The 23,177-nt window shown below is 45.6% G+C and overlaps 2 protein-coding genes across 5 annotated transcripts in view; one reads left to right on the forward strand and one right to left on the reverse strand.

Moving 5' to 3' along the window:
• ddx47 (DEAD (Asp-Glu-Ala-Asp) box polypeptide 47) overlaps positions 1–23,177 on the reverse strand; it is a 262,281-nt gene that overhangs the window by 60,293 nt on the left and 178,811 nt on the right. The gene's annotated exons all lie outside the window — the stretch shown is intronic.
• The window catches only part of LOC311506682 (nucleosome-remodeling factor subunit BPTF-like), a 28,494-nt gene continuing 8,015 nt past the window's right edge, over positions 2,699–23,177 (forward strand). The window contains exons 1-21 of one of the 4 annotated variants that reach the window (XM_084570733.1): positions 2,699–3,452; positions 4,894–5,716; positions 6,731–6,951; positions 11,799–11,960; positions 12,126–12,281; positions 13,704–13,943; positions 14,513–14,592; positions 14,687–15,039; positions 15,149–15,280; positions 15,970–16,099; positions 16,233–16,368; positions 16,868–17,152; positions 17,241–18,800; positions 18,901–19,029; positions 19,122–19,272; positions 19,378–19,501; positions 19,599–19,848; positions 21,300–21,436; positions 21,532–21,643; positions 21,736–21,938; positions 22,043–23,126. In XM_084570733.1, coding sequence (XP_084426859.1) covers positions 2,894–3,452; positions 4,894–5,716; positions 6,731–6,951; positions 11,799–11,960; positions 12,126–12,281; positions 13,704–13,943; positions 14,513–14,592; positions 14,687–15,039; positions 15,149–15,280; positions 15,970–16,099; positions 16,233–16,368; positions 16,868–17,152; positions 17,241–18,800; positions 18,901–19,029; positions 19,122–19,272; positions 19,378–19,501; positions 19,599–19,848; positions 21,300–21,436; positions 21,532–21,643; positions 21,736–21,938; positions 22,043–23,126 — 7,027 coding nt within the window. In that variant the 5' untranslated portion in view covers positions 2,699–2,893. The remainder of the gene's footprint in view (positions 3,453–4,893; positions 5,717–6,730; positions 6,952–11,798; positions 11,961–12,125; positions 12,282–13,703; positions 13,944–14,512; positions 14,593–14,686; positions 15,040–15,148; positions 15,281–15,969; positions 16,100–16,232; positions 16,369–16,867; positions 17,153–17,240; positions 18,801–18,900; positions 19,030–19,121; positions 19,273–19,377; positions 19,502–19,598; positions 19,849–21,299; positions 21,437–21,531; positions 21,644–21,735; positions 21,939–22,042; positions 23,127–23,177) is intronic. The other 3 variants (XM_084570734.1, XM_084570735.1, XM_084570736.1) reach the window with 3 other exon arrangements.

Consider the following 23,177-nt stretch of genomic DNA (forward strand, 5'->3'; position numbering starts at 1 on the left):
CTAACCAGAAGTGCAAATAGCAAAAATTCCAAAATTAATACAATAATAGCAAGCAAGCTAATACTATTGTATTGGGAATATATAAATTGGTAAATGCAATATGGGATAAATAAAGGACTATTTTATCTTATTATATATATATATATATATATATATATATATATATATAAATAGGAATATAATTAAGTGGATATATATAAAGTATTAGAGCAATATTTTATACGTGTAGTAGTATCAATTATTGGTCATATATTAAGTAGAGGCTCTGTACATTAATTCTCAGTAAAGCTATATGTAAAACATACAACATAAGACATTGTTAATTTATCCAACATATGGCAAATTTCTTTGTCACATTAGTGCACAATTTGACAAGAATAAATACAAAAGAATAAATACAAAATAATGTGTAAATAACACAATAACAAATTTGAAAAAAAAGATATGCAAAAAATAACAACACTCTGAAAAATATACAGAGAAAAATAGAAATATAAATACATTCTGTATATACAGTATGGCAATGGAGACTTTACAAATACATAATGTATTGGACTGTATTGGATTGGTAAATGTTTTGGATTATACATATATATGTATTATATACTAATTGTTAGCAGGGCATCTATAAGGCAGCGAATTTAAGGCCATTTAAGACCAAATCATGTCCATAAAATGCAAAATATTTTCTGTATTTGAAAAAAAATAAAAATCCAAATGAAACTGCCATAAATATGATTCAGCAGTAGGGGGCGCTGTTTCATTACAAATAACACTTGACAGTCGCAGAACAGCAGTACAACAGGGAGCTTCAGTCCCTATTTTATGAATTAGAGAAGACATTTCGTGAAAACGTTCAGATATTTGTTTACATGTAACTAAATACCTAGAATAACAATCCTTCAATGATAAATAAGGAAAAATAAAAAGGGATGACGTTGTCGGCAGGATTCGAACCTGCGCGGGGAGACCCCAATGGATTTCTAGTCCATCGCCTTAACCACTCGGCCACGACAACTCACAAACGCACACTGTAAAACATGTGTATTCATACATATGCATTTTTTTTTTTTTTACAGTGTAAACCCTTTAAATGTTAAGTAATTTATTACTTTACTGCAAATACTTTATATTTTTTGCAAAGAAGACAGCATAAGAATAGTATTGCACAACATTTTGGTGTATTCATACCTATGCACTTGTTTTACAGTGTAAACCGTTTAAATGCTCAAGAATTTGTAAAGTTTACTGCAAATACTTTATATTTTTTGCAAAGATGACAGCATAAAAATAGTATTGCACAAAATCTTGGTATTTTGGTGTATTCATACCTATACACTTGTTTTACAGTGTAAACCGTTTAAATGCTCAATAATTTGCAAAGTTTACTGCAAATACTTTATATTTTTTGCAAAGAAGACAGCATAAAAATAGTATCGCACAAAATTTTGGTATTTTGGTGTATTAATACCTATACACTTGTTTTACAGTGTAAACCGTTTAAATGCTCAATAATTTGTAAAGTTTACTACAAATACTTTATATATATATATATATATAATTAGTAAAAGAGCATTCATGTCTGAATTTAAATGAACACACGAGACAGTTGAGAACCTATAAAATGTTTTATTTTCGAGATGTATTTCATTAAATCTGAGTAGCACCCATTAATATGTAATATTAACATATGTAAAACACACACTCCTCTACCCACAGCTGAAAATAAGTGCAATAAGTGTAAAAACTGTGGCATCAATAAGTAACAGTGTCCATCCATTCGGTAATTAGACTGTAGTTGTACATATAATTAAAACTCTAATCTATCCATGTATATATAGAGATAAATAGTTAATTCATTATAAAACATGGAATAAATGTGAGATTTTTTTTTTTTTTTTCTTGCACTTTTGCACATGTTTGTTTTGGGTAAATGGCTGTAAATTTTTAATCTTACCTATATTCAGTACACCTCATTGCAATCTAATTTAACATTTCTTTTTAATATTCACCTTTAATATTCACTTATTCACTTATCTTATAATCTTGTTAATATTGTGTATACTTATTTTATTTTTATTGTTGATTTTAGCTTTTGTTATATTTATGTATGGTTGAATGCCTGTACATTGCTGCTGCAACAGAGAAATTTCCCAGTTTGGGATTAATAAAGAAACTATCTATCTATCTATCTATCTATCTATCTACTGTGCGTTTATGTAAGTATATCTCCTATACAGTTATGCAACATTATTAAACAAATGTTGAATTACCAGAACCTTGATTAAGCTAAGATTTTGTGCAGCACTGTTCATAAAATGCATTTTGTTTTTACTAGTGTACCTTATAAACTGTCACGTGTATAAATTTAACAAGTTGCCATGTTGTAGTGCTTTTATTTTGAAATCTATATTACATATACAGCCTATTGTTGTTGTATTATTGTGAAGTCGTGTTCCCCTATGGCTTATGTAATTTTATTTTTTCATTTTTTAAATGAAACATCAACGTGGGTGAGGAAAGATCACGCCGATGTGTGACTTTAAACGTGAGACTAATTTGGAGACTAATTGTCCTCTCGCTCCTCGCTGCCGCTGAGCTGGAGGAGCGGAGGGGGGACCACGTGACTCCTCCAGCGAGGGGCCTGCTGTTTGTTCAGCCAGAGAGGCAGAGAAGAAAGATGGCGGCTCTAGGCGAACCCGAGCGGGACGCCGGGCTAACGTTTTGAGCTTTCACTCTCGAAAAAGAAACCGGAGGGGAGGGCTTCAGCGGGGGTTAGCGCACCGTTTGAATCCCCCTGAATCCAGGTTCGTGGCGGCGCCGCTTTCGCGTTTCTGAACAAAACGTTGAGGTTGTGAAAATTAAAAATAACAAATAATACAGTTCGCCTATCATGCGAGGAAAAAGGGGCAGGCCGCCCAAACCGCTACAAACCGAAGAGCCATCTCCAGCCGCGGCCCGGGGCTTGAGACCCAGGAGGAATCTGAAGCCCCGGCTGAGGGACAGCGGGGATGAGGACGCCGAGAGCCCCACAAGGGAGACCCCGAAGGCGGCCAGAAAGCGGAAAGGGGTAACGTCGGCGCGGGGCAGGGGACGAGGGAGAGGAGGCGGCGGCGGCGGCGGCGGCAGAGGAGGCAGAGGTGGCCGCGGAGGACGGCGGACGCCCGCGTCCAAAGCGGTGGTGTACGACGACCACGAGAGCGACGAGGACGAGGACGACGCTGTCAGTTTGAGGTCGGAGGAGGACGAGTTTATTGAGGAGGACCCTCAGTCCGAGGAGGATGAGGCCCTCAAAGACGACTCTGATTGCCTCGAAGATGATGTGCTGGACGAAGAAGAAGAGGAGGAGGTGGTGGTGGCGGCGGCGGCGGCGGTGGAGGAGGAGGAGGATGGTGCCAGCTGCTGCACAGAGAGTAGCTTTCGGAGTCAGAGCACACACGCCAGCACTCCGGGTAAATAAAACACCACCATCAGGCCTTGTACAGTGCAAACACCAACACTTGGGTTATAAAAAAATGCACCAAAAACCTGCTGCTCTGTGTTGCAGCTCTATGCAGGAAGCGGCTAAAGGGGTTATTGTTCAAAATGGAGAATGCACACAGGCCGCAGTCCGGTTATTGCTGCTCCTCCAGGTGGATTGAACCGGTGGTCGCACCGCTGCCTTACCCGGTCACCACCCCCACCTGTCTGCACTTAATTCAGGCGTAGTTTGAGAACAACCGCGGAGCCCTGTAGCTCCAAAACACCGTTTACATCCATAGCTTAGCTGCTAGCATGCTAGCGTTAGCGAATGAAATTAGCTTCAGGCTGCTTGCTCCGCTAACTCACCTTTTAATTAGATAACTATAAGCTCAAACGTCTATTATTACTATATATTATTACTTTCCTCTGCATTCATTTTATTTTTTAATGCGAATAGTAACCAGAAGGGTTTAATTAAAGCTAATTAATAGAGCGTAGAAGAGGCAGTTAGCTAACTTAGCTTGGCTAGCATTCCTGTCACTTTGGCCACTTTGTCAGCTCAGGATTTAATTCATTCAAGTCCAAACTGTAAAAAAAAGAAAAAAGACAAGGGCAGCTAGTGTTTTCGTGATTATAATACAAAGTCTGAGTGGCACAATAATAAGCTAGCTCGTAGCTAAGTGTTTTCCCACATGCAGGTGGATGCAGCAGCCTATTAAAGCTAATAACGACACTGGCCATGTGTTGAGCCGGCTCAGGGAAAGCAAACTTCACAAGTCATGCTTTTGTTTTTTAGTGCTTTCGGTTTTAATTTTAGTCAGGTTGAATGAATAACTCATTATATATTTATACATATGTGCTTGGATCTTGAAGATGCCATATAGTTTTATATACTTATATATATTAATTATATATCAAATAGGCAATTATCCATGTACTTCACTGCTTGAAGGTGTTTGTCATGTAGGCTCCTTTCAATACTTTCCACACACTAGGGGGGATGCAGATGTGTAAATAGCTGCACCCTTTGCTTTCCCTTTGCTTTTATTTTGCTATTTTTAGTTTGTTTACAGTAGGTGGTGAGCTAGGTGAAGTGCTGGTTGCTCAACAGAGGGATTATTGTGTAAATCTGGACTATCGCAGGCTTTTTGTGTTGCACTAGCCTTGCCCCTCGTCCTTTATCCCGTGCCAAACATTGTGCGGTAAACGTGTATACATAACACCGGTGAAAACAAAATCACGGCCGTACGCTTCGCCGTATAGCCGACTAAAAAAAGTCAGCGCCCTACACTCACCTGTCTTAATCAAACACGCGAATCTACACAAAGATTCATCATGAACTTTTATACGAAAGAGCTAGGTTCAAGTTAGTTTCTCTCCTGAAGAATTTGTTTCATATAACGACTTATAAATGTTGTGTGTCTTCCACAGGGAAGAGAAAAGCCCCAGCTCCCAGGCCTCGTACTCCCCTCCTCGAGGACAGGGAGATTCCTCCTCTCGAGCTTCCCGACACCTCCGAGGACCTCCTGGTGCCCAACGAGGAGCTGCTCAACGCCACCTCCATCTACGAGGTGCTGAGGACCTTCAGCACGGTTTTGCGCCTCTCCCCCTTCCGCTTCGAGGACTTCTGCGCGGCGCTGGTCGGCCAGGAGCAGTGCACTCTGATAGCGGAGACGCACATCTCCCTGCTGAAGGCCATCCTGCGCGAGGAGGACTCCTCCAACACTACCTTCGGCCCCGCTGACCTCAAGGACAGCGTCAACTCCACTCTGTACTTTATTGACGGCATGACGTGGCCCGAGGTGCTGCGGGCGTACTGCGAGAGCGACCGGGAGTACCATCACGTCCTGCCGTACCAGGAGGTGGACGAATACCCCTACGGCCCCCTGGAGAGTAAGATCAAGGTGCTGCAGTTCTTAGTGGACCAGTTCCTGACCACCAACATCGCCCGGGAGGAGCTCATGTCCGACGGCAGCATGCAGTACGACGACCACTGCCGCGTTTGCCACCGCCTCGGCGACCTGCTGTGCTGCGAGACCTGCTCGGCGGTCTACCACCTGGAGTGCGTGAAGCCGCCGCTGGAGGAGGTCCCGGAGGACGAGTGGCAGTGCGAGATCTGCGTGGCGCACAAGGTGCCCGGCGTCACGGACTGCGTGGCGGAGGCGCAGAAGAACAGGCCCTACATCCGCCAGGAGCCCATCGGGTATGACCGCCACCAGAGGAAATACTGGTTCCTCAACAGAAGGATTATTGTGTAAGTGTGGACCACCATTTTTTTGTTGCACCAGATTTACCCTTTAGTCTGTATTCTGTGGACACCATTGCACTTTGAGGGGAAAAATTGGGTGAACGGCTTTTGATTTGGTCAAACAAAGAGGCAAATTGTTGAAAGCAGGGTGTAAAACATCTGTTGCACTGCGCAGCCGCTCATTATTATCAAAAATCAGTCCTATTGTGTTGTTTTATGTAATTATATTGTCAAATGAATGGTTTTCAAGCAAATTGTCATCACAAAAGAGCAATTTTTGGATTGCTAGTGCATAAATGTTGCGTTTCAGTTAAACATTGTGCAGCCTGAATCACATATTTAACAGAGAAACGAAGGTATGAATCCGTGTGATGGAATTACGCATTCACGCAGTGTCAATATAGCGATGAAGTGAGTTGCAGTTGCTCGTCCTCCTCGTGAAACCCTGTGATTTCACTAGATAAAACTGCGATGAAGTCGGCTGAGCGCGAGCCAGGGGATTTTTTCCGAACACGAAAACACGTGTGAGCTCAATGGGAGCGAGCGGAACGGCTTCCTAAAAGACGGTCGCCTCAAACGACGGGAGCTGTTTGGAGTTTTTCCTCTTCCAGCTTTAAATGTGAAACAGCTGTAGATGGTGAAACCGAAAGTGGCAGAAAGCAGAAAACTGAGTCATTTGTCCTTCTGGATATTACAAAAGACGACACCAGTCTGAGGCCTTTATCTTTATTGGCATCTATGCTTTTCTTGAATGCATCCACGCCCCCTTCTGAAAAAAAAAAATATCCTGTTGTGTATGAGCACATTCTTTACAAGCAGCTGATTTTTTACTTGCATTATAGAATAAATAGACACAGATTAACCTCTCAGTCTTTATCTTAATTTCTTTCAAAATGTCTGGCAATGAACCTGCATGAATTAGCTTGTTCACAAACATCTACAAGTCGTGTGATGCCTCGTTTCCTGCAGTAAACGGGGTCTGTACTGTAGTGACGAACCTGTCCTGCTTTCACTTCGCAGAGAGGAGGACGGGGAGCACGAGAAGAAGAAGATCTGGTACTACAGCACCAAGCCGCAGCTGGAGGAGCTGATCGAGTGCCTGGACAAGGAGTACTGGGAGGTGGACCTCCACGCCACCCTGGAGGAGATGAAGGAGGAAGTGCAGGCTCACATGGACGTCACGGAGGACCTCACCAACAGAGCCCGTGGAAACAATAAAGGCTACCTCACTGCACTCAACGGTACAGATTTGATGTTGTCCCAAAAATGATGGTTGGATTTTGGCTGCGTTTATGTCGGCAATGCATGCAATCAGGCGTAACATTATGACCGTTATGTCCTAATATTGTTTAGGTCTCCTTTGTTGCCTCCAAAACAGTTGTGACTCATCAGAGAATGGACATGGGCCTTCTGAGGGTGTCCTGTGGTTAGTGGGGGTCCTTTGAGTCCTATGGGTTGAGGGGAGGGGGCACAGATACTTGATCAGTTTGGGATGTAGTGAATTTGGAGGCCAGGTCAACACCTTGTGCCGTTCTTCATGTTTCTTTTGAGTTGTTCCTAAAGCGTTTTTGTGGCTGCATCCTGCTGGGGATGGCTGCTGCCATCAAGGAGTGTCATTGCTATGGGGTGGGGGTGCCTGGTCTGGTCTAGGTGGGTGCCACATGTCTAAGTAACATCCACATGAGTGAATGAAGATCCAAACGTTTCCCAGCAGAACATTGAATTGTCACAAGTAGGGATGTACCAAAACATTTTCAGCCGAATATGCACTTTCGGCCGAAAATTGCTGCGGTCGTTGCTTGCACGTGTTGTTTTGGCGATAAAAGTCCGAACATTTTTATCACCGAAACAGGATGTTGTGATGGTGCAAGCAACAAGCGCAGCGATTTTCGGCTGAAATATTTTCTGAAAATTTTTCGGACTTTTATCGCATCCCAAACCGAAAATGCACTTTCGGCCAAAAATTGCTGCGGTCGTTGCTTGCACGTGTTGTTTCGGCAATAAAAGTCCGAAAATTTTTATCACCGAAACAGGATGTTGTGATGGTGCAAGCAACAAGCGCAGCGATTTTCGGCTGAAATATTTTCAGAAAAATTTTGAAAATTTTTCGGACTTTTATCGCATCCCAAACTGAAAATACAGCTTTGAAAATTTTTGAAAATTTTTGAAAATTTTTCGGACTTTTATCGCATCCCAAACCGAAAATGCACTTTCGGCCAAAAATTGCTGCGGTCGTTGCTTGCACGTGTTGTTTCGGCGATAAAAGTCTGAAACTTTTCGGCCGAAAATGCACTTTCGGGCATTTAAGAAAATTTTCGGACTTTTATCCAAAATGCACTTTCGGCCGATAATTTTCGGTGCATCCTTAGTCACAAGATGGTTCAGTGGTATTTACTTCTCCTGTCGGTGGTTTTAATGTTGTGGCTGATCATTGTATGTATTAACATTGACAAAGTGGTTCTGCTGCCGTGGAGTTAATCTGCCTGACGGACACTAAGTGAATCGATTCTGTAGAAGAAGAAGATGAAGTTTCCATGTTTTCAGCGTTGGCGTCGACATGGATTCATCTTGTGGTTTTACTTTTCGTTGTTGTTGCTCCACCTGCATGTCCCCGTCCCGTCTAGAAACTCTGCTCGTCACCTGATGTTTACCCCACATGAGGCAAAAACGTGCTCAGAAAGAGTGGATTTATTCCAACCAGAGAGAAACCACCAGACCCAAGTGTTTACACAGCCGTTAGGAGCTAATATTCAGGTAGTAGCCCTTGTTCGTTCGCTCATTGGAGCAGATTCTGGAGGTGACGTGGGGGAAATGATCAATTAGACCACGTGTGTGAATCAAGTTTAGCTCGGTTGCAGGGTTACGTTCTGCAGCCGTGCATTCAGAGGTCTAGCTCAGCCTCGTATAGTTCCTCCCCTCAGGCAGCGGTGGGATAAACAAAGGATTTTCTTACGCTACCGTATCTTTGCATCGGTGACAGTTGGCTGCGACATTTTTCCTCTTTCCCCTGCCACACATTCTCTCAGACACAACCGACTGTTTTTTTTTCCTCCTCCCCCTCCTCTCTGCCTTCCTCCAAGGAGTCAGAGTGGTTAGAAGACTTTTGATTACCGAGCCAGCAGCTTCCGTTTCTGTTTGACACGCAGCCATATCTGTCTGTTTTTGTAACAGTTTTCCTGTGCGCCTGATTCCGTTCTCACAAAGAAAGTGACAGTGCTGTGTTTTATGGAGGATCTGCCTCCGGCGTTGAGTCAGAGGCTCGAGGCCTGAACAGATGAAGCCTGAAATGGAAGAGAATATGTTTTTGTAGAGGTGATTTATGGGTATTGTTGGTTGTTGTTTAACTGGTTAAAATCCCACAGCTTCAGCTTCTTCTCTTCGTTTCCACTGGCTGGGACGCAGGTGTCTCTATCTCAAACCTTATTCGTACGGGATTAGCTTTACCCGGGGACGTTATGTGATTCGCACAAGATAAACAAACTGTCTTTTACTCAACTTTACTCTCCATAGTTAACGTCTCCGCTGCTTTCTGCTTCACTCCGCTGCCTGTCTGAGGACATTTTACAGCTTTTAGTTACTTTGCAAATTCTAATTCATTGTAAAAACTTGTATTTTAAAACATAAAACATGATGCAATGAGACTATTGATCCCGAGGAAGACATTTGCGAACGACCTGGTGGTATTTAAATCATCATCATTAATGCTCGGTTCAATGATTTCGTCCGTCTGAATGGGTGAACGTGTCAGAGACATCTGGACTTTGCACCCCACCCGACATCTGTCCAAACTTTGATTTACAGCTCGTCCTTCATAATTATTAAGTGACAAGAGGCAGGAAAAAAAAGGGGATTCACACTGGATTAGTTTTATCACACGACCTCTGCTGTAACGAGTAATAGGGTTGTTAATTTGCGGTTACGAATTACGGACGTGGACGATTTGCACGGGATTAAGGCTACCTTTACACGGAAACTATCTGAACCAAAAGCGCAAAAGTGGCGTTTCGTTTTCACTTTTAACTCCGCATTTAGACGAGCGTTTCTGAAACAAATCTGTGTTCAAACGGAAACGCAAAAGTGTGTGAAATTTCATACACATAGATGCAGTATACCGCCAGATGGCTAGGTGGCAACACTCCCAAGAGTGCCTGCGTAGAGGTATTTACTTTTCTTCTACTTTTCCACGCTTAGCGCACGAAATACATTAACCAAAACAACCACTTGGATACAAATTATTGCGGCTAGGGCCTGTTGAACCTCCATCGCGGAGCTCGACATGTTGTTTACTTGTTTTTCCGGTCCTGTCGCATGCTTGTCACGTCATTTCTATTCGACGAGAAACGCAGTTTTGCGTTATTCACCCTTTGCACGGTGACGCGAGGGTGGAGCGTTTTTAAGATTTCCACTCTGGAGGGTGGTTTCACTTTTTTGCGTTTTCAACCCCCAAAAACGCCGTCACCATCTAAACGATATAGGACATCCGATAAAATGTTTTGCGCTTTTCACCTCCAATCGTTTCCGTGTAAAGTGCCCCTAAAGCCCTATTCGCACGGGACGAGTTTTACCCGGGGACCTCCGATAATTTGTAATAGTAGCGGAGGTCGTCTGTGATCTTAATCCCGTGCGAATCGGCCATGTCCGTAATTTGTAAAGTAAAAAATTACACCGCAAATTACCTACCCTGTTTCACGTAACACAGAGGTCCTGTGATAATACTAGTCCAGTGCGAATAGGGCTTTAGATCACAGACGACCTCCGCTATTATTACAAATTATCGGAGGTCCCCGAGTAAAACTAGTCCCTAGTATATACACGCTTTTCAAGAGATTAAGAGGATCTTACATCTCTGTGAATGGAAATAGACAGATTATAATCCTTATAATCCTAAAGAGGCTATTGTCTATTGTCTATCACAGCGATTTGTATGACTGATTTAAATATGGAAATTAACTAACTGTTACCTCTCTATCTATGAGATTACATTATATTCTACAGTCCTCCTATAAAACGACTAATCAAGACTTGTACTTGATTACATTTTGAAATCCAGCTGAGCCTGTGAATAACTTTTCACGCGGATTCATGTCAAAGTTGAGGTCGGTAGAGGTGGCGGTCAGTTTGAGCGTTGAAATTGGTAAAACCAAATGGCGTCGTGTGTTTTTAATGGACCGTTTTGAAGGCTGTGTTGGATGATACAGGTGCATTACCAGTTATAGTCGGCGCACGCCGTTGAAGTTAAATCATACTCAATGTTTGCTAATTAATGACTTTCCTAATTACACTCTTTTTGCAGAGTCATTTGGTAAAACTTGGTGTGAAATGAGTTTTTCATTCATAGATATTGCGTTCTAATATGGCATTGTTATGTTTGAATACAATTAGGAAAAGTTCAGTCATAGTTTAGTACGATCAACTGATCAGGAAATAACTGATTCATTAGTCGACTAATCTAAAAAAAAATTGTTCCCTGCAGCACTAATCATGATAATAATGTATCTTGGCTAAGGTGTTGTTGTGACTCATGAATCGTTACACTATATTGCCGCTCTGGCGTAACATTATGACCACCTTCCTAGTATTGTGTAGGTCTCCCTTGTTGCCTCCAAAACAGTTGTGACTCATCAGAGAATGGACATGGGCCTTCTGAGGGCGTCCTGTGGTGTCTGGTGACGGGAGGTTCTTAGTGGGGGGCCTTTGGGTCCTATGGGTCGAGGGGAGGGGGCACAAATACTTGATCAGTTTGGGATCTAATGAATTTGGAGGCCAGGTCAACACCTTGTGCTGTTCTTCATGTTTCTTTTTAGTTGTTTCTAAAGCATTTTTGTGGTTGCATCCATCAAGGAGTGTCATTGCTATGGGGTGGGGGTGCCTGGTCTGGTCTAGGTGGGTGCTACATGTCTACGTAACATCCACACCAATGAATGCCAGGTCCAAAAGTTTCCCAGCAGAACGTTGTATTGTCACAAGATGGTTTAATGTTATTCACTTCTCCTGCCAGTGGTTTTAATGTTATGCCTGATCATAACTTGCACACACATACATTTGTTTCCTCCTGTGTTTAAAGGTTATCGTTTTCTTTCGTCTGCAGACGTGGTAACGGAGCGTTTGAAGGTCAGGCGGGAGGCGAGGAGTCGAACGGAGGAGGCAAAGCCGGGAGCAGAACCTGGCTCTGCGAATCCAGCCGAGGACTCTCCGCTCAACAACGGAGAGCTCAGAGAAGCTGAGCCAATGGAAGAGGCTCGTTCGCAAGGTAAAAAAATTTAAACACACTGTATTATACTCACCTGACAGTTTCCCCCCTCCACACACACGTGGAAACCAAACCTTTTATGGTGAAAGTTTACCTCTACTTAACTTAGCTGACTCATATTCTGACTCTTGCCGGTGCTGTCCGCCCTCGTATGTCAAACCGCAGCAGTCACAGAAGAGAGCTCAGACCCTAACCTCAGCTCTGGCAGCCGGGACGCGACCGTGCCTAAAACAGAACCCCTCCAGTCGAACAAGGAGTCTCAGTCGCCTGTGAGCCAGGAGAGCGTGGAGGGCCCCCCGGTGGCAAAGGAGGAAAGGACAGGTACCCCCCGAGTCGGGACTCGTGTTTGGTCCTCAGTCCAGCTTCCACCCTCCACTTCATACCTGCAGCCGGGGCGCACATCCATCTTCATTTGTCTGCTTGGCCCATCTGTTTGCTGCTAACAACAGCCTGTCCTGTAATTTTGTTAGTGGAAGATTTTGAGGAGCAGATTGGTTGTCGTTTGCTTGCACATTTTTTTAATTTATCGGCATGCACCATCCCTGGAAAAGCAGCGTTAGGGTTTAGTTGTCTTTCAACCAGCTTCTGTGTGTATCTCATAACATTTCATAAAAACCCGTACGCTTCCTTAGCTGTTGCAGGTCCTCCTCTTTTAGCATCAGACTAATGCGTTATTTCTCTTGTGCGTTATTTTGCCTCCTGCTCTCATGTTCTTGAAAAGCATCGCTTTTGATCAGGCGTTGCAGACGGCGTCCCCGGCAGCAGCCGCTACGCCACGTCTGTCAAAGGCAGTTTTATTTTTTTTCATTTTATTATTCCTCGTTACGATTTATGGTGGGTTCCTGTTACTCACACAAAAGCCTCTCTGCCTGGAAGCCCCACCTGCCGCCACGTCAACAAAGAGCTGCATATAAGACTCTCTCTCACTCTTTCTCGGCAACAACTCAAAGCCAGAGCTTGTGTTCTAATTTGCGGCAGGTGCACAAATCGTTTCCTGTGGGTACTGGAGGATCAGCCGAGCCCGATCTTTTGCAGTACTTGGTTCTGCCATGAACTAAAACCACCTCCATGTAATCCAGTCGCACAGTGCACACGTGGTTTAGGAGAATACAAGGATAAGAAATAGGAAATGTTGTTTATTTACGATCGTGTCGTCTGATACTTGGCATTAAAAGATCTGTAGCAGATCAGTGGACAAAGAAACTCGATCGGGACGTTTCTAGTTTTGGACGTGTGTCCTAGATTTCACTCTGACCGCCGCCATTTTGGCTCAACTTCACCTAACTTTTTTAGAAAAGAGGTGCAGCATGGGTGATTCTGAGGCAGAGAGCTAGCAACCTGTGAGGACAGCAACCTGTTTACTCACATTGGAGCTCAAATTGGTCGATAGCTTAATTATGCTTAGGCTACGTGCATATGTTTATGTCCCGCAGTACCCTAAAAGAGTCTTAAAGACCAAAGCGTCTTCATAGCAGACTGTAAACATGTTTATTCTTACTGTTTTAACATGGACCTGCAGTTTGTGGCTTCATTTTTCAATCCCAAAAGTTGCTTCTTGCTTCAACTGAATTCTTTTGAGAATTAACTCACTGCCAACGTTGATTTTCTGTGTTTGTCCTGTGCTGGTTTGGTTCTTTGTTTGCACAGTCTACCATCTTTACTTGTGGCTTGTTGCTTTCTCTGGCACTTTTTAAACTTGCTTTTTGCTGTTCTCACTCTTTCTTATCATGTTTTTTTTTTTAGATGAAGTTGTTAAAGCGGAGTCCAGCGGTGAAAACACGCAGCTTAACGACTCAAAAGCACAGACCCAGGACGAACCGCAGCAGCAGCAGCAGCAGCAGCAGCAGCAGCAATCATCGTCTCAACCAGAGGCGAATACCGTCAGCAGCCTCGTTTCTGGGTCTGGGAGCCTCAAGAAGCCGGATCCACCTGACCTGGCTGACAGGTCGTCCCAGTCGTCTTTCACCAGTCAGGATGGCACAGGTAAGCGTTTCCACATGTGCTCTTGGGTCAGATTTTCAAGATCCGAAAAGTACACGATATTTCCTGCGTCTTCTGGTTAGAAGTCTCGCAAAGACAGGTTTTCGCTCGACTAATCAAATGGGATTAGTCCGTGTGTGAAGGAGATCAGATACGTGACAAGAAGCTCCAAGACCTGACAGCTGATTGGATTTAAAACGTATGAAGACAGAGAAGAGAAGAAATACAAATCTCCAAATCCATTGACAACAGTGTTTTTAGTTTTGTGCGAAGTCTCTTTCATAATTAAGCAAAAATCTTTTGAAACTGGAACATCTCATAACCCGAGGGAGTTACCAATGATACCTCAGGAAGGACTAAAGGTCTTATAAGTAAATTGTTCCGCGTTGTCGCATCGTTGAGTAAAGACACTACAGACTGTGTCAAACAAAGACAGGAAAGAGAACTGGACATTGAAATAACTGGAATATCTCGATATAAACCTCTTGAATCCAAGTTTAATTGATTTAGGAAGTTGTTAGCAGTACCCAGCCCTGACTGATAGTGTTGTCATCTGCTTTGTGAATAAACAGAGGAGTACAATGAAAGAGTCAAGGGCGAGAAAGGAGCAGGACAGGAATCGAATAACCAAACGTCCAGAAGCAGCAAAGAGGTGAGTCCAACTGGTCCTTTGTACTTTTTCCATTTAACGACGACATTCACTCGATCGACACCCGCAGTTCATCTCCCCTCTCTTCACGTTCCAGTCATCTCCCGTGCGCTCCGATGCCGAATCCTCGCGCCTCAGCTTCCTCAAGCGGGACCTGACGGTGAATCTCAACAACCTGTTCAAACTGGGCCAGGAGGGCAAATACAGGGTCTACCACAACCAGTACAGCACCAACGTCCTGGCGCTCAACAAGCACCAGCACCGCGAGGACCACGACAAGAGGCGCCACCTCTCCCACAAGTTCAGCCTCACCACGGCGGCCGAGTTCAAGTGGAACGGCTCCATCTACGGTTCGCGGAGCCTGACCGTCTCCACCCTGCGCCTCACCATCATCCAGCTGGAGACTAACGTCCCAGGACCGTTCATGCATCCAAACTGGGCGTCTCACAGGTATCACATCAGATCCGGTTGTAGTTTGATATAGTTTTATAGTAAGCAGGTCAATGCAAGGAAAGCTGCTATACTGCTGTTTTATTCAGTTTGTTTGTTTTGTTTCTAGGACCAACTGGAACAAAGCGGTGCAGATGTGCAGCAAGGCCAGAGAATTTGCTTTAGCCTTGGGTATACTGGAGTGTGCCATCAAACCAGTGGTCATGCTGCCGGTATGGAAAGATTCCCTTGGACACACCAGGTAAACAGAACCAGCAGGAAGTCGTGGTTCGCAGGCTGTGTTTACATCAGCGACGTCTGGGCATTTTCTGGTATTTCTAGTTTGCTTTTAAAACTAGAAACAAAGTGGAAAAGCAGCATCCTTTTAAATACTTTCTTTTATTTTGTAGTCTAAAACGAAAAAGACAAAGTTAAAAGAGAAACCTCTTCATTGCGGTGGTCGTCTTCTTCACGTACAGAAACTTCTGGTTTTATGTGAATCAAATCATTTCCTTGTTTAGTTCTCTTTCTGTTTTCATTTTTCATATATTAAAATTAAAAAGGTCTAAAACCAGACTTGAAATACCAAAAAGTACACGAACCGCCCAACTTAACACTTTCCATGCACCTAAATGTCAAACAGATCAGAACTGCCAGCTGTCGAGCGTCAAATCTCCTGGAAATGCAACGATTCAATTAAGTTTTATTTATTTAGCGTCATTAACGATGCAACTGTTGAGACGCTCGACAGAAACCGGACCCTGAAACCCTCAGAGCAAGCACGAAGGCGACAGTGGCAAAGACAAGAACCTTGAGCAGAACCTCAAGCTCATCGAGCTTGAGGCCGACCGGCTCAAGAGTACAAGATGTAGCTGATGGAGAAACGATCAGATTGAGATATTTACATGCTTCTAAGGAGCTGGTTCATGAGGTCTTTTGTTTTTGCTTCAGGCTACATCGCATGACGTCCATGGAGCGGGACGACAAAGAGAAGGTGAAAAAGCGTGAGAAAAAACTGGAGGATGAGGAGACGCTGCAGCAGGCCACTTGGGTGAAGTACACCATCCCCATCAAGCACCAGGTAAAACGGCAGCAGTTCATTGCTTTGGTTCTGTGCCAGTCTGCTTCTCTAAACTGTTCCTTTCAGGCTGTTTTTTTGTGTGTTATGGTTCCTGGACTGAAAGCTTCACTATTTTGTTTTTTGCAAATTAAAGGTGTGGAAGCAGAAGGGGGAGGAGTACAGAGTGACGGGGTATGGAGGTTGGAGTTGGGTCAGTAAAACCCGCGTGCCGCGTTTCCTTCCGAAGCTACCAGGAAACACAAACGTAAACTACCGTAAAGAACTGGAGGGTAAGAGCTGAACTAGCGTGAATCTTTTTTTATTTCCATGTTGTCTATTATACACCGATCAGGCACAACATTATGACCACCTTCCTAATATTGTGTAGGTCTCCCTTGTGCCTCCAAAACAGTTGTGGATCATCCCACAGATACTTGATCAGTTTGGGATCTAGTGAATTTGGAGGCCAGGTCAACACCTTGTGCTGTTCTTCATGTTTTTTTGAGTTGTTCCTAAACCGTTTTTGTGGTTGCATCCATCAAGGAGTGTCATTGCTATGGGGTGGGGTTGTTTGGTCTGGTCTAGGTGGGTGCTACATGTCTAAGCAACATCCACACCAATGAATGCCAGGTCCAGAAGTTTCCCAGAAGAACACTGAATTGTCATAAGATAGTCAATGTTATCCACTTCTCCTGTCAGTAGTCATAATGCTGTGCTGATGTATTATCTCCTCCTCCTGCTGCTGCTGACAGCTTTGGTACATTTTTTATTTTTTTGCTGTCTTCGCAGCAGCTAAACTGAAAATGGAAAATGCAGCAGCTTGCACAACTAAGCCGAAACCGTTGGCAGAAACTGAGAAGCAAACGACTCTAAACACAGAAGAGACGGAACGAGCATCTGTCACTGCCTCGTCTCAGAGCACTTCTTTAGAGGACGACTGCAAACCCAAGACCTCCGAAGAGGAAGAAAAACCTGTGGAGGAGGATCAGGGAAAAAATGTAGAAGAGAAGACTGAAGATGTAAAGATGGAGGTCGACCCATGCCCCGATAATGCTGCTTTAACCGACAAGAAAGGTAAATGTTTCAGATTAAATGATCTTTTCTTTATATTTGAACTTTTCTAGGAGCTATTTATGAGCAAATGTGTGTTTCTTTGTCTTAGATGAAGTTGAAAACAAACCACCTTCTCCACCTCCTGTGCATCCAACTGAGACAACTGAAGAACCCCAGAAAGTGGACGCTGCGATGTTGAAATTCTTCTTGGATGTCGTCAACGTCAGCGAGGGCTTGCAGCTACAGACCGTTTATAAGAGGAAGGTAAAGCCGTCCAAACTCGACGGGCTCTTGGAGCGCCGGGTGAAACAGTTCACCTTGGAGGAGAAGCAGCGGCTGGAGCGGATGAAACAGGCGAATTTGTTGTCCAAAACGGCTGCCGCAAAGACCACTCCTGGGGTTAAGACTGAAGAATCTGCATCAAGCAAACTGCAGTCAGGATTGACGCCGAGTGTCAAAGAGGAAGAGGTGAAGGACGATGTGGTTAAAAAGCTCGACTTTGAGCAGGAGCAGATAGAGCCTGACAAATCGGATGTCAAATCAGGCGCCACCACAGAACCTAGCAATAGTAAAGAGAAGGAGGTAAACGCTGTGCATGGGAATGGAGGGGAGGCTTGTGCTCATAAAGAAGTGAACGGAGAACCCTTAGCAAGCACCGACCTCAACAATAAAAACAACTGTGTGTCAGAGGCAGTAGAAAACAGCGAACAGAAGCAGGAGGTGGCTCGAGTGGGAGAGAATCCCAAGAAACGAGGGTATGAAGAGATGGAGCAAGGCACTGGACAGAGCGTGGAGGTGACCCCGGGCAAGACCGGTCCGCTGCAAGTGAATGGAAAAACAGCGCTTGACCCGTCCGCGGAACTAAACACCGACAGCTCGGACCCGACCGGTCGAGTCCAAGTAGATGTCAAAGAGCCCGTCAAGTCCCTGATGAATGGAAACCTCTCACAAAATGACGTGTCCAGCATGGGTCACCCACCTCCGCTGAAAGTCCCAAAGTTGGAGAACCATGTCGGAGATAGGGAGCTTCAAACCTCAAGCACTTCCTCAATCAATTGCACTACTAACGAAGATTTAAAGACTTCAATCGCTGCCGATATCTCCACGAAAGAGTCTCAAAATGCCGCTGACGCGTCTATTAGTAAGCCAGCAAGTAGCTCCAGTTCCTCCACCCAACCAAACTCAGGAGCGGTTGTGCCTCAGAAGACGCAACCCCCCGTTCCCGACACTAAAACGAGCGCCGCCGGTTCCACGTCGACCAACTCCATGACTATTAGCAAAGAGTATTCCACCAGAGACCGGGTCAGCCTTCTCAGGTTCTCTAAATCCAAGAAGGCGCGCTCGGGCACCGCCCTCCCGTCCTATCGCAAGTTTGTCACCAAGAGCAGCAAGAAGAGCATCTTTGTCCTCCCCAATGACGACCTGAAGAGGATGGCGAGGAAGGCGGGCATCAAGGAGGTTCCTATCTTCAACTACAACGCTAAGCCGGCACTGGATATATGGCCGTACCCTTCACCTCGACCCACCTTTGCGATCACATGGAGGTACCGTCTCCAGACTGTGAGGTCGCTGGCAGGGGTCAGTTTGATGCTGAGGCTGCTGTGGGCCTGCCTACGATGGGACGACATGGCCGTGAAACCCTCTGCTGCCGTAGGGACGACTCGGAAAGGTGAGAAGATGCCGCGCACTTTCATCTTCCGCTTATTTGTGCTTGTACTTCATTTGGAAACCTCTTCTGTTTTATATTTATGTGCACATTTCCTCCAAAGAAACCACCGACACAGACATCACCACGACAGAGATTATAAAAAGAAGAGACGTGGGGCCGTACGGCATCCGATCGGAGTACTGCATCAGAAAGATCATCTGTCCCCTCGGGAACAGAGACACTCCCAAAGGTACAAAACATGAAGTTTGGTCAGACCAAGAGTTGGCGCTGGAGTTTCATGTGCACGATTAACGGTGAGTTCATTTGCTTACCTTTGCGTAGAAACCCCAACTCCACAGAGGAAAGGCCTGCGCTCCAGTGCTTTGAGGCCGAAGAAGCACGAACCAGCCAAGCTGACTGGACCCATCGCTGTGGAGACGTGGGTGGCTGAAGAGGAACTCGAGCTGTGGGAGATCAGAGCCTTTGCAGAAAGGTGAGAAAGACCTTTGCCTCCTCATGTTATTGTTTCTGGAGAACAATTATTCATCTGTTTGGGTTCTGATTCACCACATTTTCGTCTTTTTTCCCGGTGTTACAGACTGGAGAGGGAGAAGTCCCAAGGTATAGATTCGTCAAAGACTGGCAGTACTCTAAAGACGGCAGAGGAAGTGAAGGCCCATTTGGAGAATCAGCTAAAGCAGGCCAGACTGGCAGCACAGCAGGTGGGAGCGCAGAAGTCTGCACACAACCCAGGTTTAAGTAGAGCAAAGCCAAGAAAATATAGCGCGTTCACATCTAAAATATCCATATTTCTTTTAGAAACGTTTTGAGCAGCAGAGGCCGATTACGACCGCCACCACGTCCACAACGACTCCCGCCGCCGCCACCTCCTCCGCCAACTCTCCCAGCACCCCGCTGTCCACGGGCCAGAGGGCAGGTCAAGTAACACCTGGAACCAAGATGGTCCTGGCCTCCAAGCTGGGCTCTCCAGTTTCGTTCCAGCAGGACAAGAACTTCCACCAGTCCTTTGCTACCTGGGTGAAGCAGGGTCAGACCAACAACGGCTCAGGTGAGCAGGAAGACGGGGAGGGGTGTAATGTTTTGTTCATTCCCATCCATCGTCATCAGATTGAGACGGGGGGACAAGCAAACGTCATAGGTATATGCAAGAAAACAAGCTGGAACAAGGAGATTTAGGGGTTCTTGAAGACATTTCGTCCAAGTAGCTTAGCAAAACCTAGTTTCTGATGAGCAACACCAAAGGATGTTCCTGTTTAAACCCCAACTCCGCACCATTCTTTAAGAATTGAAGACTTGAATGAAACGTCTTTAAGAAACTCTACAAGTCCAGTTCCTTTTGTCTCGGCCTGTTGTTTTGGATATACTAAAACCTGGATGAGAACCTTCACAGACAAACGTCACAAGCGTCTTTCCATTTTTCTTTTTCGTTTTTTTATTTTTTACCCCGTGCAAAAAGTGAATCATCGGCATGACTTTCATTTTTCCACATTCCTTGCCAAAATTACTTTTATGGCTCGTGGTGTCCACTTTTAATCCTGGGAATCCTCTTCTTCATTTTGTACGCCTTACACAACACAGCAGCTTGTGTATTTCTGGAGTACAAAAAAACTATTAAATACAACATTTTCCAACGACAAATTTAATAAATAAACCTCTGAGTGGACACCACAGCCGTGGTCTGGCTGTTGTGGTGGCCCTTTGTGGGTACACGTGACTGCAGGTGGCATGGTGTGTCTTGCAGCCTCCACTGTGGCTAGCAGCGTCACCACCTCAGAGCAAACCTTCCAGATTGCTGGCAGCCCAGTGACTGTGGCTGGCCAGGTCCTCGCCGCCAAGCTACCGCTGCCCGCTAACAGCAAGATTGTCACGCTCAACATGCCCACTACTCAAGGAGGTAGGGAGCATGAGTGTCGTCTTTTTTTTTTCGGCCCGGTTTTGGCTAACACCTGCCAAAAAAAGGATGGGAGTGTGTCATGCGAGTGGCAAACATCTGTCTTGTGACGTGTGGACGCTGACCATGGACGATGCAACGAGTGTCTGTTATTTAAGGAACTACTTTTGTGGACAATTTTAGTTTGCTAAACTACACTCTACTGTACACTGTATTAAATACGTGTCAGTAAAAGGTCTTGAACAGCAACTTGCTTTGATGAGAGTCATTGGTCTGAGATCAGATAGGCAAGCGCCCCTTATCCAATCCGATGACAGGGATGCACATTTTGAAAGACAGTCATCCGGTACCGAGAGATCATATATTCTGAATGTCCGGTGTTCAAATAATTCCAGTCCTGTCTTGTCTCGTTAACATTTTGTCATGGTTTTCATCATCAGATATTAGTTTGAGCTTGTTAATGTCTCGTCTTAGTCACACAAATAAATGGTCGTTGACGTAGTCTTCTGTTAAACAACTGTAATCCCATGAACTCAACTTCTGTGCATGCTTGACCACTGTACAGCACGTGACTGCTTCCCTTATTACAAAATTGTTCTTTTCAACAGGTGTAGTCCAGCAAAAAGTCCTGGGCATCTTCCCCTCTGGGCCTCCCGCGAACCTTAGGACGTACAGCACATTACACCCCACGACCGGCAACATCAACCTCAGAGCCACAACCTCTGCCTCAGTTACTCAGCAACAGGTCTGCTTGTCTCTCGCCCCGCGCTTTTCAGTTTCTCTTAAAATTCAGTCCACGCAAGTTACTGATGACTTTGCTCTTGGTTTTATTTATTTTAGGCCTCCACACCGGGAGTCCAAGCACAGCCTGGAACGACGATTAACCAGACTCCTAATGCATCTACCTCTGTGGGCGCAGCAGTGGTTAGAAGTTCAACAGTGGCACCTCAAGGTTGTTCTGTCTTAACTTTGATCCTCCTCATAAACGAATGTCTTCAGCCTTTGCAAAGAGCAAACAATGATTTGACTGTTTCTTCCATCCAGGCCAGGGTCAGCAGACTGCCACCCAGATGGTGCGTGGCCAGCCCGCGGCCACAGCTGCACCTCGTCCCACGCCTGTGCAAAGAGCGGCAGGTCCTGCACCAACTACACAGTCTCCTGTAGCTTCATCTCAGACACCAAGACCACAGCAGGGTCAGGTCAAACTCACCATGGCACAGCTCATGCAGCTAACACAGGGTGCACAGGTAAGGGACAAATTCCGAAGTGTGCAGATAATTTTAAGCAGCACTGTACGTCCCCTTAAAGACAGTTCAAAGTCCTCTAATTCCTTTTGTCTGCGACTCTGCAGGGAGGAAATCCAGGTCTGACGGTGGTGATCCAGGGTCAAGGCCAGACCCAGGGACAGCTGCAAATCATCCCACAGGGTGTAACGGTCATCCCTGGCCCAGGTCAGCAGCTGATGCAGGCAGCCATGCCCAACGGCCAGGTCCAGCGGTTCCTCTTCACTCCTGTGCCCCCATCCTCATCTGCTACATCAACTATAGCCCCTGCGGCTGCTGCTACCCCGACAAAACCAGCCACAGCCACGACCCCTCAAACCCAAATGTCAGCTCCAGCTCAAGTGAGAAACGTTGCGCAGGTCCAGACGACTCCATCGTCTTTTGCCCAAACGCAGATGACGGCCCCTGTCCCCGCCCCAACACATGTTGCAATGCCAGGTTTAGCACCGACCCCAGCCTCGGTCGTAGCACCCACGCCTGCTCCACCACATCCCCAGCCCTCACTGCAGACACAAGTTTCATCCTCTACCCCATCGTCCCTCCCTGCACAGGTAACCGCTCCTGTGTCTGCTTGGCAACAAGTTGCGCCCCAGACCTCCACCCAGGGTTTATCCTCAGTTGCTACACAACCCCAAACGGTAAGATCTGTTCCTGCCCCGGCTCAGACCCCAGCTGAAGTTCACTTTGGGGCCCAAACCCAATCCTCCACCCTCACACAGTGCACACTCCCTGCACAAACCCAAACTTTAGGTTCCCTACCTGCCCTAGGACAAATTCTCCCCCAATCCCAAGTCCCGGCACAAGCCTTCAACCCTACCCCAGGCTTAACCTCAACCCTGGTTCAGATGCGTGTCACTGCCCCTGCCCATGTTTCATCCCCTCTATCAGTCAAGGCCCAAGTTGCAGATACACTGGGAGCTGCTCAGATTCCAGGTTCTGCCTCTCTTCCCTCACCTGTCCAATTCCCAACCCCTGCTCTTGCCCCAGTCTCAGCTCCCGTCATGGCGGTTGTATCTACCCAGATCGCCGTCCCATCCCCAGCCAGGGCTTTAACGCAAATACAAGCTGCGGCTCCGTTTCCGCTTCATGCTGCCGTGGCGAATGCTGTCGTCACACCGGTCACAGCCACCTCAACTACACCTTCAGTGCCAGGTAAGGACGTGCCATTGAAGTCAACACCTTCTTCTTTAAGGTGACCGATAA

Source organism: Chelon labrosus (genome assembly GCF_963514085.1).
Source record: "Chelon labrosus genome assembly, chromosome: 21".
NCBI classification, from domain to species: domain Eukaryota; kingdom Metazoa; phylum Chordata; class Actinopteri; order Mugiliformes; family Mugilidae; genus Chelon; species Chelon labrosus.